The sequence below is a fragment of the Scomber scombrus genome, chromosome 10, assembly GCF_963691925.1.
Source record: "Scomber scombrus chromosome 10, fScoSco1.1, whole genome shotgun sequence".
Classification (NCBI taxonomy): Eukaryota; Metazoa; Chordata; class Actinopteri; order Scombriformes; family Scombridae; genus Scomber; species Scomber scombrus.
The window spans coordinates 647,362-667,575 of NC_084979.1; the positions used below are offsets into that span (position 1 = coordinate 647,362).

Below are 20,214 nucleotides of genomic sequence, written 5' to 3' on the forward strand. Positions count from 1 at the left end.
GAGGTAGAGCAAATTGCATTCAAATGCTCTAAATGCTTTAACTGCAGTATATTTTTTATTGTAATAACGATCAAAGATTAAATAAAAAATAAACCTTACTGCATAGATTCATAGAAAATGATTGGGCCCATTGTTGAAAGCCCCTCTAAAAATGCTGTATATATTTAGCATCTCCACACCTGGTGCTGCAGGCCAAGCACACTCTAATAAAGACATACCACCTACATCCTTACAGGGACTTTGACAGTTGGCTAGCAGTCTTTGAAATGTTGTAAAGAAGGACACAACACATGAAGTGCAGAGTAGTTCATTGTCAAATAGCAGGAAAATAATACAACAGCCACAGGCTACAAAGAGAACAGTGGTTTAAATAATGCACACCCACCTTCCCAAATCCCCTCACTTCTGACTCCCAGATCACATGTGGGACATGATGACAGAAGCACATACATACATATCTGAGCATAGCTGGTAGAAAACATACAGATCATCAAGCAGGCCATCAAAAAGTCCAACATTGCATCGTTTTAACTGAGCATGATCACACACACACACACACACACACACACACACACACACACACACACACACACACACACACACACACACACACACACACACACACACACACACACACACACACACACACACACACACACACACACACACACACACACATCTATTGCTTTAAGTGGACTAATTTACTGTTTGGTAAAAGCATGCAGAGCAGGATCCTTCCATTAACAGACAGCTCACTTAAAGAACTGACCCCTGCTATAGAAAAAAAAAAGCTCCACTGTGTGCTTTTCTAAATTGTGTTACAATATGCTGAGCTTCATCTACACACTACCTGAATACACAAGTTTTATAGTACAGATGAGAAGAAAAAGCTTTGGACACAACTCAGCTACTGAAGTCCATTAGTGCTGGGAAATAATAGATGAAGTTGTGATTTACAAAAATAAAAATCCTCATTGCGAGTTAAAACTTTGAGAAATTAAAGTATTACGAGATCATTCAAAATAAAAAAATGGCAAAATAATAATTGACTTAAGACAACATTTTAACTACTAAATTATGTGGTTACTTAATACTTTAACTTGTGGCTTTTTACATCTAAATTATGAGTGTCGTAATATGACTTGCCTAAATTCTCTCAGTTTTGACTGATAATTTTGACCTACTAAGGCAAAATTAGGACAACACATGGCTAGATTTCATTTATGACTTTAAAATTTGGACTTCATAAATAAAATAAAAAAATGTTTTAGCCTCATAAATCCAAATTATGATGCAAATCATAAGTATTAAACAAGAACAATGATGCCCGAAATTAGACTACATTTGGTCTTAATGATATTGAACATTTCACGTCCAATTCTTGAAACAAGTCAACATTTTGAGATAGTAGTAGAAATGTAATATCCATATGTATATTTTAATAAGTATTAATAATCCCCTCAAAATAAGAATTGCTGTGTTTTTCTTACCTTACACTGTACCCTTTATATCTTAGAGAGAGGGTCTTCTTCCATACAGTAGCCCAGAATGGACAAACCAAACATTGGCTCTAGAGAGGCCTTTTTTATTTTTTGCAGCCACCATAGGTTCTCCTATATTCTTGGAATGGAAGAGGGGGGGGCAAAGGGTGCGGTGATTCAGTTTGTTGTAAATTGTAATCTCACTGCTAGATGTCACTAAATCTTACGCACTGGTCCTTTAAGACCATATACATTTTTATTGTTCATTCCTAAATGTCTTGTTTGAGAGGGGCTTCCATTCTTATAACTCATGTGTAAGAATAAAAAACTAAAAAAAGCATGTGTCCAGGCTACATTCAAGCAAACAGCATTTGGAATTGTGTCAAAAAAAGTTCTTGTCTGTTACTCCATACACATTCATTTACATTCATTTCAGATGACAGCATTTTGGATATTGTGTTCACTGGAAAAGTTTAGCCCTGTGCTTCTAGACTTGAAGAGTAACTCCAAACTGGATCTTGCTTGGAGGACAAGCATTGCTGTACTGTGAGTTACTCTTTAAGGTGTTGAGTGTCTCTTCTTAAAAAAATAGCACATTTAGAGTGACAAATGTGGCAGAGGATTCCCTCCAGCTGGTATCAACTTCAAACACCTCAGGAATCAACTAACATGTCAAAATATATTACAACATAAAAGATTACTTCTCATAAGTTCATCACCCAAACCAAATGTCTAAAGAAGGCAGTACTCAAAGCAGGGTGATGATTTTAACAAAAAAAAAAACTGCAACCAAAACGTGTCCCTGTGACTCACACTGAACATTTTCATAAGGAATGATTTCTTTCTTCTTTTTTTTTTTTTTTTAAACAGGCTTCTGTTTAAGTTCCCTTGTTTCTGCTGCATTCCAACAACACAAAATAATCACAGCATGACCTCTGAGAAATCAGTGTGTACTGTGTCCAATATGTTGAATGTTTTCACCTGAGGTGTTTCAGATGGAAGTTTCTCTACTACAATAATGTACTATGAACAGGTGTAATGGGTCACCCTGTCTTTAACTCAATCGTTTATAGAATAGTTTTCCTGAAATGCTTCAGAGTTTTCTCCCACCCTGACTAAGTCTGAATGTAGAACATGTTCATTAAAACAGTCAAATCTCTGAAAAAGAAATGGTGACTTCAGTTTGGAGAGAGCACTTTCAAACCCCTGTGAGGAGACACGTGTACTTTTCCTGTCCAATAAATAAACCCAATTTAAACACACAAACAAATGAGCTGTAGGCCTGACTATACTGCTGTGGGATCCAACATCATATAAGGTGCTAAAGGAAGCTGAACACAAGTGGGTCATTGTGAAAACGTAACAAGAATCTCGTGTTTGTTCCACAAAATGCATCATTCTCATATAATCACTCTTATTAACAAGCAAATCTTGCAAATATATCTATAAAACTACAATTCTAAGTTACAAGTGACATGACAGAGAGATCAAGCAGAAACATGACTTGATTCTTTAAGCTCACAGTCTTTGGTTAGGCGCAATCTTAAGAAGCCCTTGTAGGAAACAAGGAAAAAACATTTGGACAGAACCCCTGAATAGCACCTGATTCACTTCAAGTGACAGCTAAATGCAATGTTTGAGCTAAGAACTCGACATAAAAAAGGTAAATCAAGTGGACATCCTGGTTTGGAAGGAGAGGAGCCCTTGGTAGGTCCAACAGACTGGTGCTGGTGCAGAGAGGAAATGTAAGTGATGCTGGTGTCTGGAGTGAAGAAGTCCCACTGCATCCACTGGTGTAAAAGGCAAGTGGAAAGAATTTAAATCACTTTAATCCCAGTTCAGTCATGTGTGAGCAGAAGAAGTAGAAAGGTACCCTCGGAAGCATCAGAAATGAAGGCAGCAGTTTCTGTGGAGGACAGCAATGAAATTGAACCTTTGTGATGAAAATCCACATCACAGGTGTGAGAAGACGGGAGCGGTTGTCCATCCTCAGACAACAGGGTTTAGACAAGGACTCATTCAGGTTTTCATGGTGGAGTTGGTTAAAAGCCTGTCTGAAGGTGTTCATCTCTTTCCTGATTTCATGTAGGATGGTATGGCTCCTCGAGCAGTGAGGCCTTCAAAGCGTTTATAGGTGTAGTTGATGAAGACCCAGTCCTTGTTCTTCAGGTCAGCCTCTGTGTGGTTGGACACTGGAGCAGCTGGAACAAAAGAGGATTTGGGTTTCAGTCATTTCACACATCACAACAGAGGGCACTAAATATGAAATGTGCTGGACAGAAACAGGCAACGTACTCGTTGGTGTGAGGATATCTGAATCAGGGAATTCATCAAAGTTTGAGGTGTCATCGATGCTTTTGATCTCTATAGGAATGGCAGCAGGCCTCTCTCTGCAGAGCACATCAGAGAACAATGAGAAACAATTCAGACACGTTGCATTTGAGGAACTGAAGTAGCTGGATGTGACCTGGCTAACATGTCAGTGTGGATTATGTAGACCAAGTACACAGAGTGGATCCCCGGATGAACTAGTACTTAATGGAGCTCAAAAATGTCTGTGGGTCCTGTTCTTTATTCATGGATAAATAAGACTGCTGATGAGCTTAACTGGATTATGAGCGTTATGAATTTCAGGTAGAAATGCCTCCTTTCCTTACAGACACCAGTACAATAATTAGAATAATTTAACTGTGGCAGTAAAAACCCATCGTGTTATCATGCATTTTATATATTTTACTTATGTATTTTATAATAAAATACACAAACATAATATCATAATAACACATGGTAATGAACCTGCAGAGAATTAGGAGCAGCTCTAGAGCTCTCCTCTGCTTTGAAGAACAGGACTGAAGTGTCTTTAAAAAGTAATCATCTTAAACAAAAGAAAAATATTTAAAATCTCAATGTACTATATGATGAACAGGCCCCACCTGATATGGTCGTAGTCCACCCCCTCAAAGAATGGATCGGACTTGATCACCTCTACACCTGTAGCACCAATCCTGTGATCCTCCTCACAGCAGAACCTGCACAAAAAACCTGTTCACTTACTACTGTACATGCAGCATTAATGTCTGTGGTGGCAGTAATGAAAGATATCTTCCTACCTGAGGATGAGGTCTTTGGCCTTCTCTGATATAGGCACTTCTGGTGGAAAGGTTAGCGTCTCCCTCCAGTTCATCACTTTCCTGTACGTCTCCTGAGGCGTCTCTGAGCAGAACGGAGGATAACCTGGAAACACCAAGGACAACAAAAACATCAAGAATCAGTTGGACCACATTTAGTGCTGGTGTGGTCTTAAACCCATTAAGGTAAATCCAGTGATTATGATTTATAATGTATCTTACCTATCAGCATTTCATACATGATGACACCTAGGCTCCACCAATCACAGAGCTTATTGTATCCATTTTGCATGAAGACCTCTGGAGCGATGTAGTCTGGAGTTCCCACAGTGGAGAAGGCCTAAAAAGGATGAGGAGAAGAAGGGGAACAGTATAGAGAAAGTTAGTTTGACTTTTATTTTGAAATGACAGACACCGGAAGTGGAGACAAGTACACGTGAGGTGTGCCAGAGATCCCTGAAGCAGTGAGAAAGAGAAAGGGAAAGAAGAAGAGGACAGAGAAGACAAAAGGGTAGATTTAGCTAGCCAACATTAGGTCTGATGGATTTAACAGTTAAAATAATCATACACTGCGTGTTATTATTACTGCAGGAATATGAATGATGAAAGAATAGTATATCTGGAGGGAGCTCATTTTATGGGGGATTCAGCTTAATTTCACTAAACTAAATTCATGTCCCCTCTTATTAAACAATACAAGATGCGACAAAAAATGGATCTTTCTGCAGACATATGTGGATCCTACTTGTCACTAGTGGCAACAGGAGAGACTGTGGGGGAGTCATGTTATTGGGTGCCGACTTTGTTGAAACCTCCGGTGGAGGAAAGATGAGCTGACTGAATAAAAAAAGACAGAACTCAACTGAGAGGGCAGTGCAGCAGCTGGACAATACACGCTCAGTTTGTTACTCTCATGCTGGAAGCAGACTGTAAGATGCTTAGAAATTCATTCATTCATTAATAGTTTTTTAATAGATAAGACCGTGTATCTTATCTGCCAGTTCTGTTTCATATTGTATTTCAGTGGAATGAGGACACTAGTGATGGTTTGGCACACAGTTAACTGGATCAAGAGACTGAAAATAGATCCTCCTTTTCTATTTCTATTCATTCAGTAACAGTTTTTAAAAATCGAGAATCGATTCTGAATCAAATCGGCGCTCAAGTATCATGATTGTACTGTATAAGAAGTACTGTACAATCACTGTAGAGAAGTACTGTATATCATCACAGGACTTCCCAGGTTATCCAGCTTTTTCCACCTCTGTCTCAAAATCATCCAGGAAAAATTCTGGCTATTATGCAACGTGGTCAAAGTAGTGTCAAAGTGTACATGCAGAGCTCTGTTCACACCCACCAGCTGCCGCCTGTTTCTCTTCCACGTCTCAGCTTTCCTCTTGGAGTTCATGTTCTGAAAGGCTGTGAAGAGAGGACATCTCAGTTTTACAAAGCTGTTCCCTTACTGATGCATTACAGTAAATACTAACATGTCCTGCACATTAACCAGCATGGAGATACTGCTGCAGTATGTCATGGCTTACAGAGCTTTGTCATCACTCACAATGAACCCAAACATGTTTTTCTTTTTAATCTGTCAAACTAACTTTACTAGCTTGTTAATAAGTTATATGGTCTTGGAACTAAACAGCCAATAGAAATCAAAGTCTGAACCTGAGTGAGTAAATATTAACGTAGAGCAATATAAAGCTGATTCAGAATATAAAAAACAGATGCAAGTGGTTGAAGTTGCATGCAGAGTACAGTTGAAATAAATGGAAAGGGTTGCCTGACTTTGCTTACTGAGGTCACTGGGCAGGCTGTGGTTCAGGTTCTTGTAGAACTCGGTACGGTGAGCTCTCTTCAGCCCAGTGCACAGACCAAAGTCAGACAGCTTCACATGACCCTGGAAAGAAAACACACACAGTGAAGTTTAAACAACATGAGCCCAAGTTTGGAAGTAAAAGGGCTGCCACCATTTATGGATATCAGGAACAGTAAAGTCAAATATAATGAGTGCAGTTTATACAACACATTCACACTGCAGAGGAATATGGGTGTGTTACTGCAGAATAACATAGGAACTGCTGTTGTGTTGTTTTACAGTTCTGTTCTTCTTCTTACTTCACCTTACAGACACGAGTGCCACCGTTTATTTCAGGAAGACTTACCCTGCTCTCTCAAAGTTGTCATATAAAGTCAGACTGGGGTAACCCACCACACTGCTGTTCTCAGCAACAACAATCAAGTTTTCATACTCTCATTCCAGTATCATCTTTTCAAGTGGTGCTCCGGTTTGACGTTATGCTACCATCAACCAAATTCAAAATTTCCTGCTGTTTTTCATATGAAAAGAATAATTATGGAGCCACACAAAACAGTGAGAAGTGTTTCTTTCTTCTCAATCAACAAAAAGTACTCTACTCTTTTTTTTTTTACCTTTATTTATTGAAGAGTTTTACTGACTGCGAGGAATGCCTTGACCACACTGGCACAATTAAATCTAGACGTTATTGAGATTAAAAAAAAAAAAAAAGATTTGTTCAGGGCTGTTTTGCTTTTATTTATACAGTAACTGGCAGAGAGGCAGACAGGAAACAAGGGGAGAGAGGGGGGAATGACCAGCAGCATTGGTCCCTGGCCGGATTAGAACCAGGGATGCTGGGATTACATGGCATGCGCTCTAACCACTCAACCACCAGGGTGCTCCAATACTGTGAATCTAGACATGTTTCTGGTGGAGTGGCTGAGCTCTGCTAGTCAACACAAGCACAAGTTTGCTGTCTGAAGCCTGTCCCAAATAAGGGTCTGCTCCTTTTTGCCACTGATGTAGATAAAAGGCCCAGTTCATAACTAAAAAGGAAAATGCTCATTATTATGGAAACTGTGGTAAACAGTGAAAGTTTCTCCTCACCCTGGAGTCCAACAACAGGTTGTCTGGCTTGATGTCTCTGTGGATGAAGCCCAGCTGGTGGATGGAGTCGATGGCCAGCACCGTCTCTGCTATGTAGAACTGAGTGGCCTCTTCTGTCAGAGTGTCCTTCTTCATCAGGAGGGTCATCATGTCTCCTGCAGGGACAACAGCAGAGACCACATTCAATCCAGCTTGTATCATGTCGTAGAGATGGGCAAAAGCAGCCCAGAGATAGGCTTAGGGTACAATGTGTTAACGGGGTTGCATCTCCCACTCAGTTCTTTCTATACTGATGTCATCTTCTCAAATTAAAGCGGAGACATAGCACCTTAATGTAGTGTCCACTAACTCCTTAGAAATAAGGCTTTGTAGAAGTAAGTTGGTGGTGCCTCAAAGTGTAACGGTTAGCTGGCTTGTGACACAGCTCACAGGTTGTGATCTTCCAACAGCACGGTGTTGTGGGATTGGTACTGATCTGACTATTTCCAGTCCTGTTACAGATACTTGTCACACCCCTGTCCAGTTGGTGGTGGATGTTCATAGTAATTAGCTATTAGGGTTTAGTCATGTCTTGTCTTTGGTCTCATGTGCATGCATTGTTTAGGTGGCTTTAGGCATAGCAAAATGTCAGGGCATCCGAGTGTCTGAAGGTTCTTTAAAAGGGGCCAAATAATTGTCATGGCATTGATAAATGAGGTGAAAAAAGAGGGACTGATGTGGTGGAAGATAACGTGTCCAGAGACTTGAGTGTTCCAGGTGAGGTGGAGACGACATTCAGTGAGGCTTTAAATGACACAATGTTCTGTGACATCTTGTTCATGCAGGCAGAGGCCAAAACCTTTTCAATTTTGCACACAGAGTACATCATGGGAGGAAAGTAAATCTATCAAAATAGATTCCCTCCGGAGCATGTGGGCATCATTGCTGACGTCCACACTGTACTTAATGCATCTCTCTATCCTGGTGCTAACAGCATGCTTGAGAGTTAGATACTGGATGATTTGGAGTGAGTCTGTGATCATGACGAGTCAAAGAGGGGTGCAGCAAAGCCAATTATTAAAAATTCTTGTTGTTCTGCAACATACAGAAACTCCGAGCCACATTCAGACAGAAAAAAACACTGTAAAACAATGCTAGCAACTGGTGGGGGCTGTGTTGTTTTAAGTATCAGTGAGATAATGAAATATGATCCAGCAAGTCTGGTTGAAGTAACACATTATTGCATGTAAAAGCTTATCACACTGCAACCTTATTGTCTAGTGCGCACATGTTGAATGCATCTGTGTCCACTGATGCTCAATTGCACTATGTGAAGGATCGCTGTGAACTGCTGTGAACTACTGCTATCTACATATGTGGAAACCATGAATTGGTCTTTAGGGGTGAGACTCATACCTCCTGGCAGGAATTCCATGATAAGGTAGAGGTTCATCTTATCCTGGAAACTGTAGAACATCTTGACCACCCACAGGCTGTCAGCCTCCACCAGGATGTCCCGCTCAGCACGAATATGACCAACCTAACAAAAGGTCAGGGCACACACACACACATACAGGGTTAAAAATGGCCAACAGTTACAACAACAGCAGTGTATGTATTTTCCTCCTCACCTGTTCTTTCTCCAGCATGTCAGCCTTGCGAAGAATCTTCATGGCATAGACATGACCGGTGTCTTTCTTCTGCACCAAACGCACCTAGAAGAAAACACAGCAGTGCTTTAATGTTTGATCAATGGGAACTGTTTTTTAAAATACAGCTTTCTAGGTGTATTCTGTACACAAAACATCTGTCTGTCTCTTTGTCCTCTTCTGTTGCTCCTGACATTTTGTTCCCAGTTTTTCCCTTATCCGAATCAAGGGTGCTATAGGGGATATCATACGCTGTACAGATTGCAAAGCCCATTGAGGCAAATTTGTAATATGTGATATCTGGTTGTGTAAATAATATTGACTTGGCTTAATCAATTTTGTTATTTGACGAGTTTAAACAAACAGTCATCCTACATGGCCTTTATTGTTTGAATTTACTGTCTCAGCTGGTTTTAAGGTTAATAGTATACAGTATGTGTGCCTCTGTTAAAATATGCTGTAGGAAAGCCTGCTGTTATTACTGAGTAATACGTATTCTGACTTATGATACATAAGCATGTTCATTTCTAAAGAGAACTCCTCTTATTCTACACATGTGATTAAAGTGTTATAAAAGAGCGCTGCCACATTAGTACACTATTAGGGTATTATGGGTTCTCTGTCGTGTGCAATTGTGATCCAAGAGTTTAAAAGATTTTTGAAGTTGGGCTGACCATCAAGATAAATATTTACACTCCTGGATAACAGTAGAGTTACATTAGTTCCAAATGTAAAACTCTCACTCATTTTCCCCATAGACACTGTTACATCACTCACAGTTCTACAGCTGGGACAATTGAAATAAACCATATTGAATTATTACTGCTCTTATTCTCTCTAGCAGTGACAACCAGGGCTCATGGGTTTGTAGTATTTTCTAACAGCCTGCCAAAATGATGGACAAAACATGGTTTCTCAAATTAACTTGTGGTCAAAACATGAAACTACAGGATTGTTACACTTTCTGGAGTTCAGTGTTTCAATGTTAAATAATACCAAAGATAAATAATTGCAGATGGAATTCATAATCCAGGTGTTCATGTTTTATGTGTTTTTACCTCTCCAAAAGCTCCTCGGCCAATCACCTTCAGAGACTCAAAGTCCTCCAGACCCAGGCGGGTACGTTTCAGGCGCAGAAACTCAGTTTCTTTCCTTGCATGCTGAGAACGTCGAATACGTTTCTGCAGAGCAGAGACACCACTGTTACCATTAAATACAGCACACACCTTACCGTCATCCCATTCACCCAAATAGCTCCAGTGGTTTACAGTTTTGTGATCTCAAACCCAGTATATGTGTAGGGCTTTTATTTTCCCTAAAATTGTGTGGAAGCCCTCAGTAAGCTTCAAAAAGTTTCACATCAAAACTATCTAAAACTCACAACCTAGTAAAGCTAAAGAATGCCCCACAAAGGAAGTAAGTATTAAGCAATTACAGCAGTGTTGGAGGAGGATGTAAAAAGTCTAGCCAGCCAACAGGGACTGAGGACAACCACAGTTCTTTAAAGTGCTGTGCTTGTACCATGCTGCCACAGAGCATGCTGAGGAAACCATTGCAGATGTGTGTGTGTGAAGAACAAATGATGGACACTCACCTCTTCATCAGCCAGGCCCTCCTGATCCATTACTTTCTCCAGCTTCTGCTGCCTGAAAACAACAGTTTACCATTATTTTTGCTTTATAGCCACCAAGTATTGTGTACATAGGGTATTGATGTTGAAAAGATGGCAAAAACTATTTTTAAAAAAAGGCACCTGCACACCTAACTGATACTTCCCAAAAATATTTTGTGTACAGCAGCCCCTAAAAGTCACAGAGTGAGCACATCGGTGTAGATGCCCCTGAGTCGACGTACATGTTCTAAGTGGAATTGCTGCCTTTTTTAAGAAGAAACTGCTTTTTGGCTAATGCGGAATGACAGTGTGATAGATTCTTGTCTCTAGATGACATAAATACAGATGCTGGTATGTGTCTGTGTTGACTCTTCAGCTCACAGAGCTGTCACTGCATTTGCATTTTACAATTCCAGGAATATAAGCAGACTAGGGGTGTGACGATACACTCAGCTCAGGACGAGGCGAGACGAGACGAAATATTGGGTTCACGAGATCGAGACTTTAACTAGATTTTTAAGAAAATTTCAATGAGGAAATACATGACTGTTCTTTTATTTGAAATCCACAAAATGGAAATAATGCAGATGCATTTTGAAATGTTTGAACTAATCATCTTGTAATGAATCACTTCAGTTCTACTTTCTAAATATATAATTATCATATGCAGTATGCAGCACTGTAAAAGGTTTGCCCATATAGATATTTTATAGATAGATCATTTTGGTATTTATGGAAATAACAACCATAAATATAAAAGTTAGATACAATCACAAATACTAAAAAGTAAATTATAAAGAGTAGAAACAATTCTAATATATAAATATAAATTAAATAAAGAATCCAATTATCACAAATTATAACATATTGCTAGTAAAACAACACAGAAATAAAAGTAAATTGCACAAATCCTGTATCACATAAATACACAAGTAGAACAAAATATAAATAGTGTTATAATTTGGTAGTGTGACTCATTTTACTTTTTGCATCATTAGGCTTCCATAGCTGCGCTAGATTCCCTGCTCCTCCTACTTCAGGCTCTCAGTGTAGAGACCTGAGGTCAACTTACTGCTGCTCCTCTCCTCTCCTCATCTCGGTAGGTAGACGCTGCAACAAGGTTAATGATCCAGACATGACATGAATGAGCGATAGAAAACCGATCGTCTTTTTTTTTTTTTTTTGGTGCGCCCCTTAATTATAGCTTTGCGAGACAAAATTCACTTCGATGAGAAATATCGCGCGTTTTAGTCTCGCAAGATCTCGTCACACCCCTACAGGAGACACACTTTATATTTCTCTAACTGTGTAGAAATCTGATGTTACACATCACGATGATGAACAACGGGCATTATTACACCTGTCTTACAGGTAAAATATGAGACTCATGTTGGCTGTTATATCCGTTTAGAGTGGGGAGGAAGATCTGCAGGTGTGCTTGGTTAAACTACAGTAACTGAGCGGAGAAAAAGAATATTTCTGATAGGAGGTGACACTGAAGAAAGGCACAGTAAGTAATAATGTTCAATATGTAGGTCTGTAAGAATGAAATACAAGTAATGAGATAATGACAGAAGAGTATAGATGAGAATATGAGGATATATATTACATTAACATACTATTAAGAGGATCGTGTTTCTTGGGAATTTTTTTAATCTCAGCTTGATGCATTTAAAAACAGCCTGTGTTACAAGCTGCAGGTTTGAGCTTTATAAGAAATGAAAAATTCTGCCTAATGAGCCGCTTTGGAATGATAATAGTGTTATTTTCTGTACTTTCCCTGTTGTACTGTTAATGTATTTAACCATGATCCCAAAAATGACTTGTATACTGAACACAGCAGGCTGACACAAAGTAACCTCGTGTGACATAACCGTAACCTGTCATAACAGGAAGTGACTTTGTCTCCTCTTAATTCTAACAAAAGCCACACCCACTGATGACACACATGCTATTAACTTGTTTATAAAGTTAATAGCAAAAGTGTTTTTCAGCTTCATTATTTATTACATTGTGACAGTCTTGTCTTAGACTGGAATTACACATGATAAATACTCTGAGCTTTTTAGATACATAATGCAGCCAGTCAAAACCTCCATATGTGGCTGTGAAACTAAACTGGATTTACCTCATCTCTCTCTCCTCATGCTGGGCGATGAGGTTACTGTAGAAGTTCTCAAGGGTCACTTTGGCCATGGTGACCCGCTCCTTGGTGTGATTGCTCATGGAGGAGCATGAGCTGTGGCCGGTCATCGCCATGCTTTACCTGCAAGGATAGACACACTGACTGAGCTTAGAGTCCACAGTAGAACATCCTCTGCATCCACACGTCCATTCAGACTGGTGACATGCAGCTTAGTGAGAAGACGCTGTTCCAGAGAGACAGAGGAAAGGTGGAAGGCAGCAGCATAGAACACTATTAAAATGTACCTTACTGTTATTGAAAAGTCAGAGTAGTCCAGTTATCACAACATGGAGCTGAGCTCTAAAAAGCTTGAACTATGAAAAGAAATGACAGTTGGCTCAGAAAAGAGGAAGGAAAGCTGCTGGCTCTGCTGCTGAAACAAGACAACAGTGATAACATTGTGACAGTTATGAAGAAACAATGACGAAATCTGATTTGTGCAAGTACTGATGGTAGAGTTGTGTTGTGACTTAGATGGGAAGTTTTAGGGTATCAGGGCCTACATTTCAGTGCAGGGTTGCAAGTATTGCACATAATTTAATTGATTTCCGCAAATCCAACACTTATACCACGGGATCCACACACATTTACAGTGATATATATGTTAATATTCAGCCAATATCTGCACCGTGCTGAATGCAGGGCGCCTGGCCGGAAACCGCTGCGTCCAACTGTCTGACTTCAACCCTGAACACACATGTAGCTCCCTCTGCTCTCTATGAGGCTGAGACCCCTCCCTCTGCTGCTGCTGCACCTCCCGCTAGCATAATACAGACAAGCTTACAATGATATTAAGTTGAAGGCAAACAAACATGGACCGCTGGCTGAAACATAAATCTACATTATCTGAAGCTGAACCTGCTCAGGAAAAAACAAAAACAGTACCATGTGATGTCAACATTAACAATGTTACTCCCCACACAGGTAACTGTAACATTCCTTTAATGACAAGTTTCATGCTCACTGGCTCAGAATATATCCACAGCTCCAACCAAACAATGGTGAAATTAGCGGCTTGATGTGTGAAATGTACGGTGCTGCACGTCTTATCAGCTGATGTTACAAAACGTCAACTTTAAGTCACCACTCACATGTTTCTCATACAGCAGCCATGAAGAGAAAGAGCGAAGCAGAAAAATCGTGATGCTAATGCTACTGAAGCTGCAGTCACTCTCCTCCAACTTATATATCACTGAACTATAATACAGTTCAAATATAACTACTTAACTAGATAATACTATATAGCTTCTAATTTACTATATAATATAGTTCAAAGAATATAACTACATAACTAGATAATACTATATAGCTTCTAATGTACTATATAATATAGTTCAAAGAATATAACTACATAACTTCTAATTACTATATAATATAGTTCAAAGAATATAACTACATAACTTCTAATTACTATATAATATAGTTCAAAGAATATAACTACATAACTAGATAATACTACATAACTTGTATATAATATAGTTCAGTGAATAACTTAACTATATAATATATACTCACTGGACTCTTCATTAGGTACAGCTGTGAAATCTAATGCAATCCAATACAACAACTCTGCAATACATTCTACATTTATGAGGTTTATACATTTTAACTTTGTAGGATCTCAGTAATAAACAAAGTAGAATAATCACCTTCCTGACAATGTTAACAAAAACTGAAAATGTCTAAACATCTAGAATTTATAGCGGAGCGGTTATATTGGATTGAATTAGATTGCACAGGTGTACCTAATGAAGAGGCTGGTGACTGTACTTCAGAGAATATTACTACTTAAGTATACGCTAAATAACTATTTACTATATAATATAGTTCAGAGAATATTACTACTTAAGTATATGCTAAATAACTAATTACTATAAAATATAGTTCAGAGAATATTACTACTTAAGTATATGCTAAATAACTAATTACTATAAAATATAGTTCAGAGAATAGAACTACTTAAGTATATGCTAAATAACTAATTACTATATAATATAGTTCAGAGAATAGAACTACTTAAGTATACGCTAAATAACTAATTACTATATAATATAGTTCAGAGAATATTACTACTTAAGTGTATGCTAAATAACTAATTACTATAAAATATAGTTCAGAGAATAGAACTACTTAAGTATATGCTAAATAACTAATTACTATATAATATAGTTCAGAGAATAGAACTACTTAAGTATACGCTAAATAACTAATTACTATATAATATAGTTCAGAGAATAGAACTACTTAAGTATACGCTAAATAACTAATTACTATAAAATATAGTTCAGAGAATAGAACTACTTAAGTATATGCTAAATAACTAATTACTATATAATATAGTTCAGAGAATAGAACTACTTAAGTATACGCTAAATAACTAATTACTATATATTATAATTCAGAGAATACTTCAAATTTAGGGAGAGTGACAAAATATGTGACAGGACACGGTAAGACCTATTGCCCCCCCTACAAAGTAAAATCCTCCCCATGTGAAGCATGTAAGGGGTGTAAAGTTAATTTTAAAGTGAAGCTACTAACACAGAGTGTGGAAGATCTGTCTGTGATATGGGCCTCACATGCTGCCCTCCCCCTTTTTAAGTTTCACTAGCATGAGCAAAAATGGATTTCTCAGAATGCTGAAAGCTTCTGCAATCAAGCTGCTGACAGGTGGACGGATGATTTGTCTCAAATACACTGCCTGGCCAAAAAAAAAGTTGCCACCAAAAAAAAAAAGGTCACACACTCTAATATTTCGTTGGACCGCCCTTAGTTTTGATTACGGCACACATTCGCTGTGGCACTGTTTCGATAAGCTTCTGCAATGTCACAAGATTTATTTCCGTCCGTAAGATGACAATGCCAGGATTCATGGGGCTCAAATAGTGAAAGAGTGGTTCAGGGAGCATGAGACTTTATTTTCACACATGGATTGGCCACCACAGAGTCCAGACCTTAACCCGCAGTGGTCCGACTCTCCCATCATCAATACAAGATCTTGGTGAAAACTGAATGCAACACTGGACGGAAATAAAACTTGTGACATTGCAGAAACTTATAGAAACAATGCCACAGCGAATGCTTGCCGTAATCAAAGATAAAGGCGGTCCAACCAAATATTAGAGTGTGTGACCTTTTTTTTGGTGGCGACTTTTTTTTTGGCCAGGCAGTGTATAAAGAGAACACACAATAAGTTATGCTGGGTTATTTTGGCATCATGTTCACATCATGAACACACTGAAACACAATGGGCAATATCAAAGTCAGCAAAAATGGTCAATAACATAATTATCATCTTTATCATGTCCATACATCTACTATCTTATGATATGTTGATGACTATGTTATCATACAATAAGTCAGTAAAGGGCCGCCCACACTGAGAACGATAACTGTAATGATAACGATTCTCCTCGATTCGATTTTAAGGTCACGATTCGATTCGATTCTCAATCTTTTTTTTGGGGTCCTTTTAGCACAGATGCCTATGCCATTTTTAGACTAGTCATGAGTGATATAATCTCCATCAGTTGTTTGCAATGTACCACACTAAGGCCCTACTGTCAAAATTAAATAATTTATTAGCAATATAATGTAACAATAACTTGTTTCAGCAGTCAATTGGAAACTTACTGTAAACAAAAGAATGATCTTGTGACCCTTTTAGATGATATTCAAGTTCACAATAAAACAAAAACTAAATTAAAACAGCCTAATGTCCATAAACATCCCTGAACAATTAAGTGTGTTAACTGTCTTAACAGTGTCCTCACAGTATCCTAACAGTAGCATATCTGGTGCTACAAATACCCCTATAGCGCTATTCATTGCTTTAGTGCAGACATCCCAACTCTCCCGGAATTTCCGGGAGTGTCCCACATATTGATAGCGGCTCCTTGACGCCTGCAAATTATATACAATCTCATGGAATCTGCAGCGAGCAAGCAAGAGCTTGTGTGACTATCAATGTAGGGTTTATAGTCCCTGCGCGCTCCAGCTGTGTCTGCAGCTAATTATTGATGAGCTGTTACTGCTGTAGTATGTTGTACAGAGAAATAAAAAGAAAAGTAGAAGAGTTCTGAGGTGAATTAGAATGACATTTAAAACTATACATATATAGTTATCGTTCTCAGTGTGGACGGCCTTTAACCTCATTAACCTGATTCTAACCTGGGACACATTTTTCCTCTCTTACCCAACTTTCCCCTAATTTGTAGTGCAACCCAGTGACTGGATGAGAGCTATGCTAGTTAACATGCTAACGTGCTTAACAATAACCATCACAACTATTATATCCTGCATAGAATTGGTACGGTGTTAATAATACACACGTACATTTCAGACTGTGGGAGGATTTCAAGCTAGCAGCAACATACTGCTCTGGCTGTTCAGCATGAAGCTACAGCAGGTCACACACACGTAGCTCCAGCTCAAGTCTAATGGGGCTTTTCCACTATACAGTTCTAGCACTACTCGGCTCGACTCGGTTTATTTTGCGTTTCCATCAGGGATAGTACCTGGTACCTGGTACTTTTTTAGTACCTGCTCTGCTGAGGTTACAAGCGAGCGGAGCCGATACTAAATGTGATGTCAACAGACTGCCGGCCACTGATTGATCAGAGAGTGTCGTCACTGGAGAGTCATGAGCCGTCCCACACACAAATCAAACCTGACATTTTTAAATACTGGCAACAATAGTTACAGCGATTCAGCCCATTTCTCTTACTTTGTGTGTGACAAAAAGGCACAGGCCAAGCAGCAAGTACACCATTGCCTCCATGTCCTCCATTGTTTGTGTTTGTGTCGCGTATAAAACGAAGTCAGGCAGTTTCTCACAGCCGTGCTATGACGACCCCGCCCACGTTGAGTAGGTACTATAGTAATGGAAAAGGTCGTTCGTGGTACCAAACCGAGTCGAGCCGAGTAGTGCTAGAACTGAATAGTGAAAAAGCGCCATAACTAAACTCGACTAACTCACTAGACTAAACTAACTAAACTCAACTTGGTGAATGAATGAATTCATCAATTTGTAGGCATTTTACATTTTACAAAGTGATGGGGAGGCACAGTGTTCCTCTGTGTTATTAGCATCATGTCTCCAGCAGTGAGAGCAGCCTCTCTGCTGCTGTTAGCTCCAGTGAAAAACATCATTGTTCAACATGCTGAACAGGTGCCGGCTGTGTGAGGTGAACATTTTCTTCATCTCACAGTTGGTTTAAGTTGTTTAATGCTGCAGTGTGTGTTGGTCTGCAGGCCTTGTTCATTGCTCCACACCACTAACATTAGTCTCTGACTGCCAGTTCACAGTATACTTCATGTTCATGCAAATGTAATTATTTAAACATTAAATCAAAAAATGTTTGCAACCACTGCCATTTTTAAAGAACTACAAAATAAGTGGAGCCTGTGTGCGCTGTACTAGTCCGACTGCTGCACTGCCCTCACAGTGGGAGTTCCACCTTTTTTGTTCCATTAACATCACATGCCATCATTCCCAACAAAGGCACCTTTGAGTTAAACAGGCAGGGAAAACCCTGCAATGTTTAATATAGACTGATCAAAACCACAACAACTTAGAATAGGCTTATTCAGTGTTCTGTTAAAAGGACCTCAAGATAACCTTCTTCGAGCTCACAAGAGAGATGATAATTAAATTACAGATTTTATACAATACTATAAATAGCGGAATAAGATGTGTGTAATCTCCCTCTGTATTGTAAGGTTTTGTTCCAGGTTGTTCCATTTTACTTTAATACAGTGCTGACATGCCTACAATAAAAAAGTTGTAGTCTTAATATTAATCTGACAGAATTCAAATCAGACTTGTGTAGTGTTTAACCAGTTACAGAAATGTTACAGGCCTGATCTAGTTGCTGTCATGACTTTTTGCATAATAGTGACTTGGCTGGTATTCAGAAATGACACCAACATAGTTATATTAAGTGCAAAGCGAAACAAAAGTAAGGCAGATACTTTTACTGTACATCTGTGTTGGTGCAGTATATTCAATTTTGAAAAAATACAATCATCTGTTGTCATATAAGTTTTAGGTAAGATACACAAGGGTTCAAAACTGCTCTACACAAGTCTTTTGGGCTAAAAAAGGAAGCACATGAAAGCTAACCAAGTAACTTGGAATTCGCGACAAAGGCGAAAAGTAGAAGGGCAACTAATATTAACAATAAAACAATATATATTTCCATTACATCTACACATCATTTATCATGTCATATCGTCATGGCTATTCGTAGAATCGGAGTAATCAAGTGCAGCTTTGTTCAGCTGTTGCCAGACAGACTGACCCAGCCAGTGTCAACAACACGTAGATACCAAAGCTGTTAGTTGTGGTAGCAACGTAGCCATCTGTACCATAAACTACCTAACAGTAAGTTATTATACATAGAAAGATTAATTTAACTCAACACTAGGCGTATCCTACTTTCAGTTATAGTTTATATTTTGTAGTAACATAGTTTTCGTTCACTTGGAGTGTCATAGATGCTTTAACTTGCTACCACTGGGTAGCTAGCTAGTTAGCTATTAAAGTTCCTGACTGTTAAGTTTAGATGACAATGTATGAATAACACCGGATATTCACTAGAAAATAAAGCCGTACATTTCACGCCAACGACAATTTAACAGGCCATTCGGTTTTGTGTTTTACTTTGAAAGTTTGACCGGAAAACACTGCTTTTCATTTTAACTGCTTTGACTGTTGAAGGCAGCCGTATCGAATAGCTAAGAGAAAGTTAGCTAACGCTAGCCACTTATCTGCTAAAACAGCTTGAGTCGTTTGTTTATAAAAAGGTCACCATAAAACGGAATAACTTTACGTTTGGTTAGATAAGTTGTTAAAGCAAATATTCAACATATAATGTTGTGGGCTTTCATCTCTGCGCCTTTCATTCTATATTTCTATAGTTGGTCTTTGTTCACTTACCTTGGTCGAAGGTGCGGTGTCTGTCTATCTTCCTCTGCTATACTGAGCATGTTGCGTCACCATCAGTTTGAACACAGCGTGACACCTAGTGGCCTAAACCTGCTTCTTCTTTTACTTTTATGGCGGATTGCAATCATTGCTTATACGGTGCATACCACCACCTACTGTTCCGGAGTAAGTCATGTAGAATGAGACGCTATCCCTGGACTACTTTACATCATTAAGTAAATAACTAAATCTTAAATGATTGTTTTAATTAAAAAAAACAGAAACGAATGGAAGGTATCAATCAGTCTCAATCAATATGTATTTGTATAGCGCCAAATCAC

At 38.8% G+C, this 20,214-nt stretch overlaps 1 protein-coding gene across 1 annotated transcript; it reads right to left on the bottom strand.

Moving 5' to 3' along the window:
• Positions 1-291: 291 nt before the first annotated feature.
• On the bottom strand, positions 292-19,918 carry stk38a (serine/threonine kinase 38a). Its single transcript, XM_062427912.1, has 14 exons — positions 19,886-19,918; positions 12,889-13,026; positions 10,743-10,794; positions 10,207-10,329; positions 9,131-9,214; positions 8,916-9,039; positions 7,521-7,675; positions 6,401-6,512; positions 5,967-6,028; positions 4,832-4,949; positions 4,592-4,715; positions 4,415-4,510; positions 3,777-3,871; positions 292-3,682 (listed from the first exon to the last, which is right to left on the bottom strand). The coding sequence occupies exons 2-14, from the start codon at positions 13,017-13,019 to the stop codon at positions 3,546-3,548; spliced, it is 1,413 nt and encodes a 470-aa protein (XP_062283896.1). The 5' UTR covers positions 13,020-13,026; positions 19,886-19,918; the 3' UTR covers positions 292-3,545.
• Between the last annotated feature and the right edge of the window lie 296 nt (positions 19,919-20,214).

Excerpts from the sequence above, each read along its gene's own strand:
- stk38a (XM_062427912.1), bottom strand. The coding sequence starts at position 13,019 with ATGGCGATGACCGGCCACAGCTCATGCTCCTCCATGAGCAATCACACC. Across the intron at positions 9,040-9,130 it reads ACATGCTGGAGAAAGAACAG|GTTGGTCATATTCGTGCTGA; the intron begins GTGAGGAGGAAA and ends ACCTTTTGTTAG. Across the intron at positions 7,676-8,915 it reads CATGGAATTCCTGCCAGGAG|GAGACATGATGACCCTCCTG; the intron begins GTATGAGTCTCA and ends TTGTCCCTGCAG.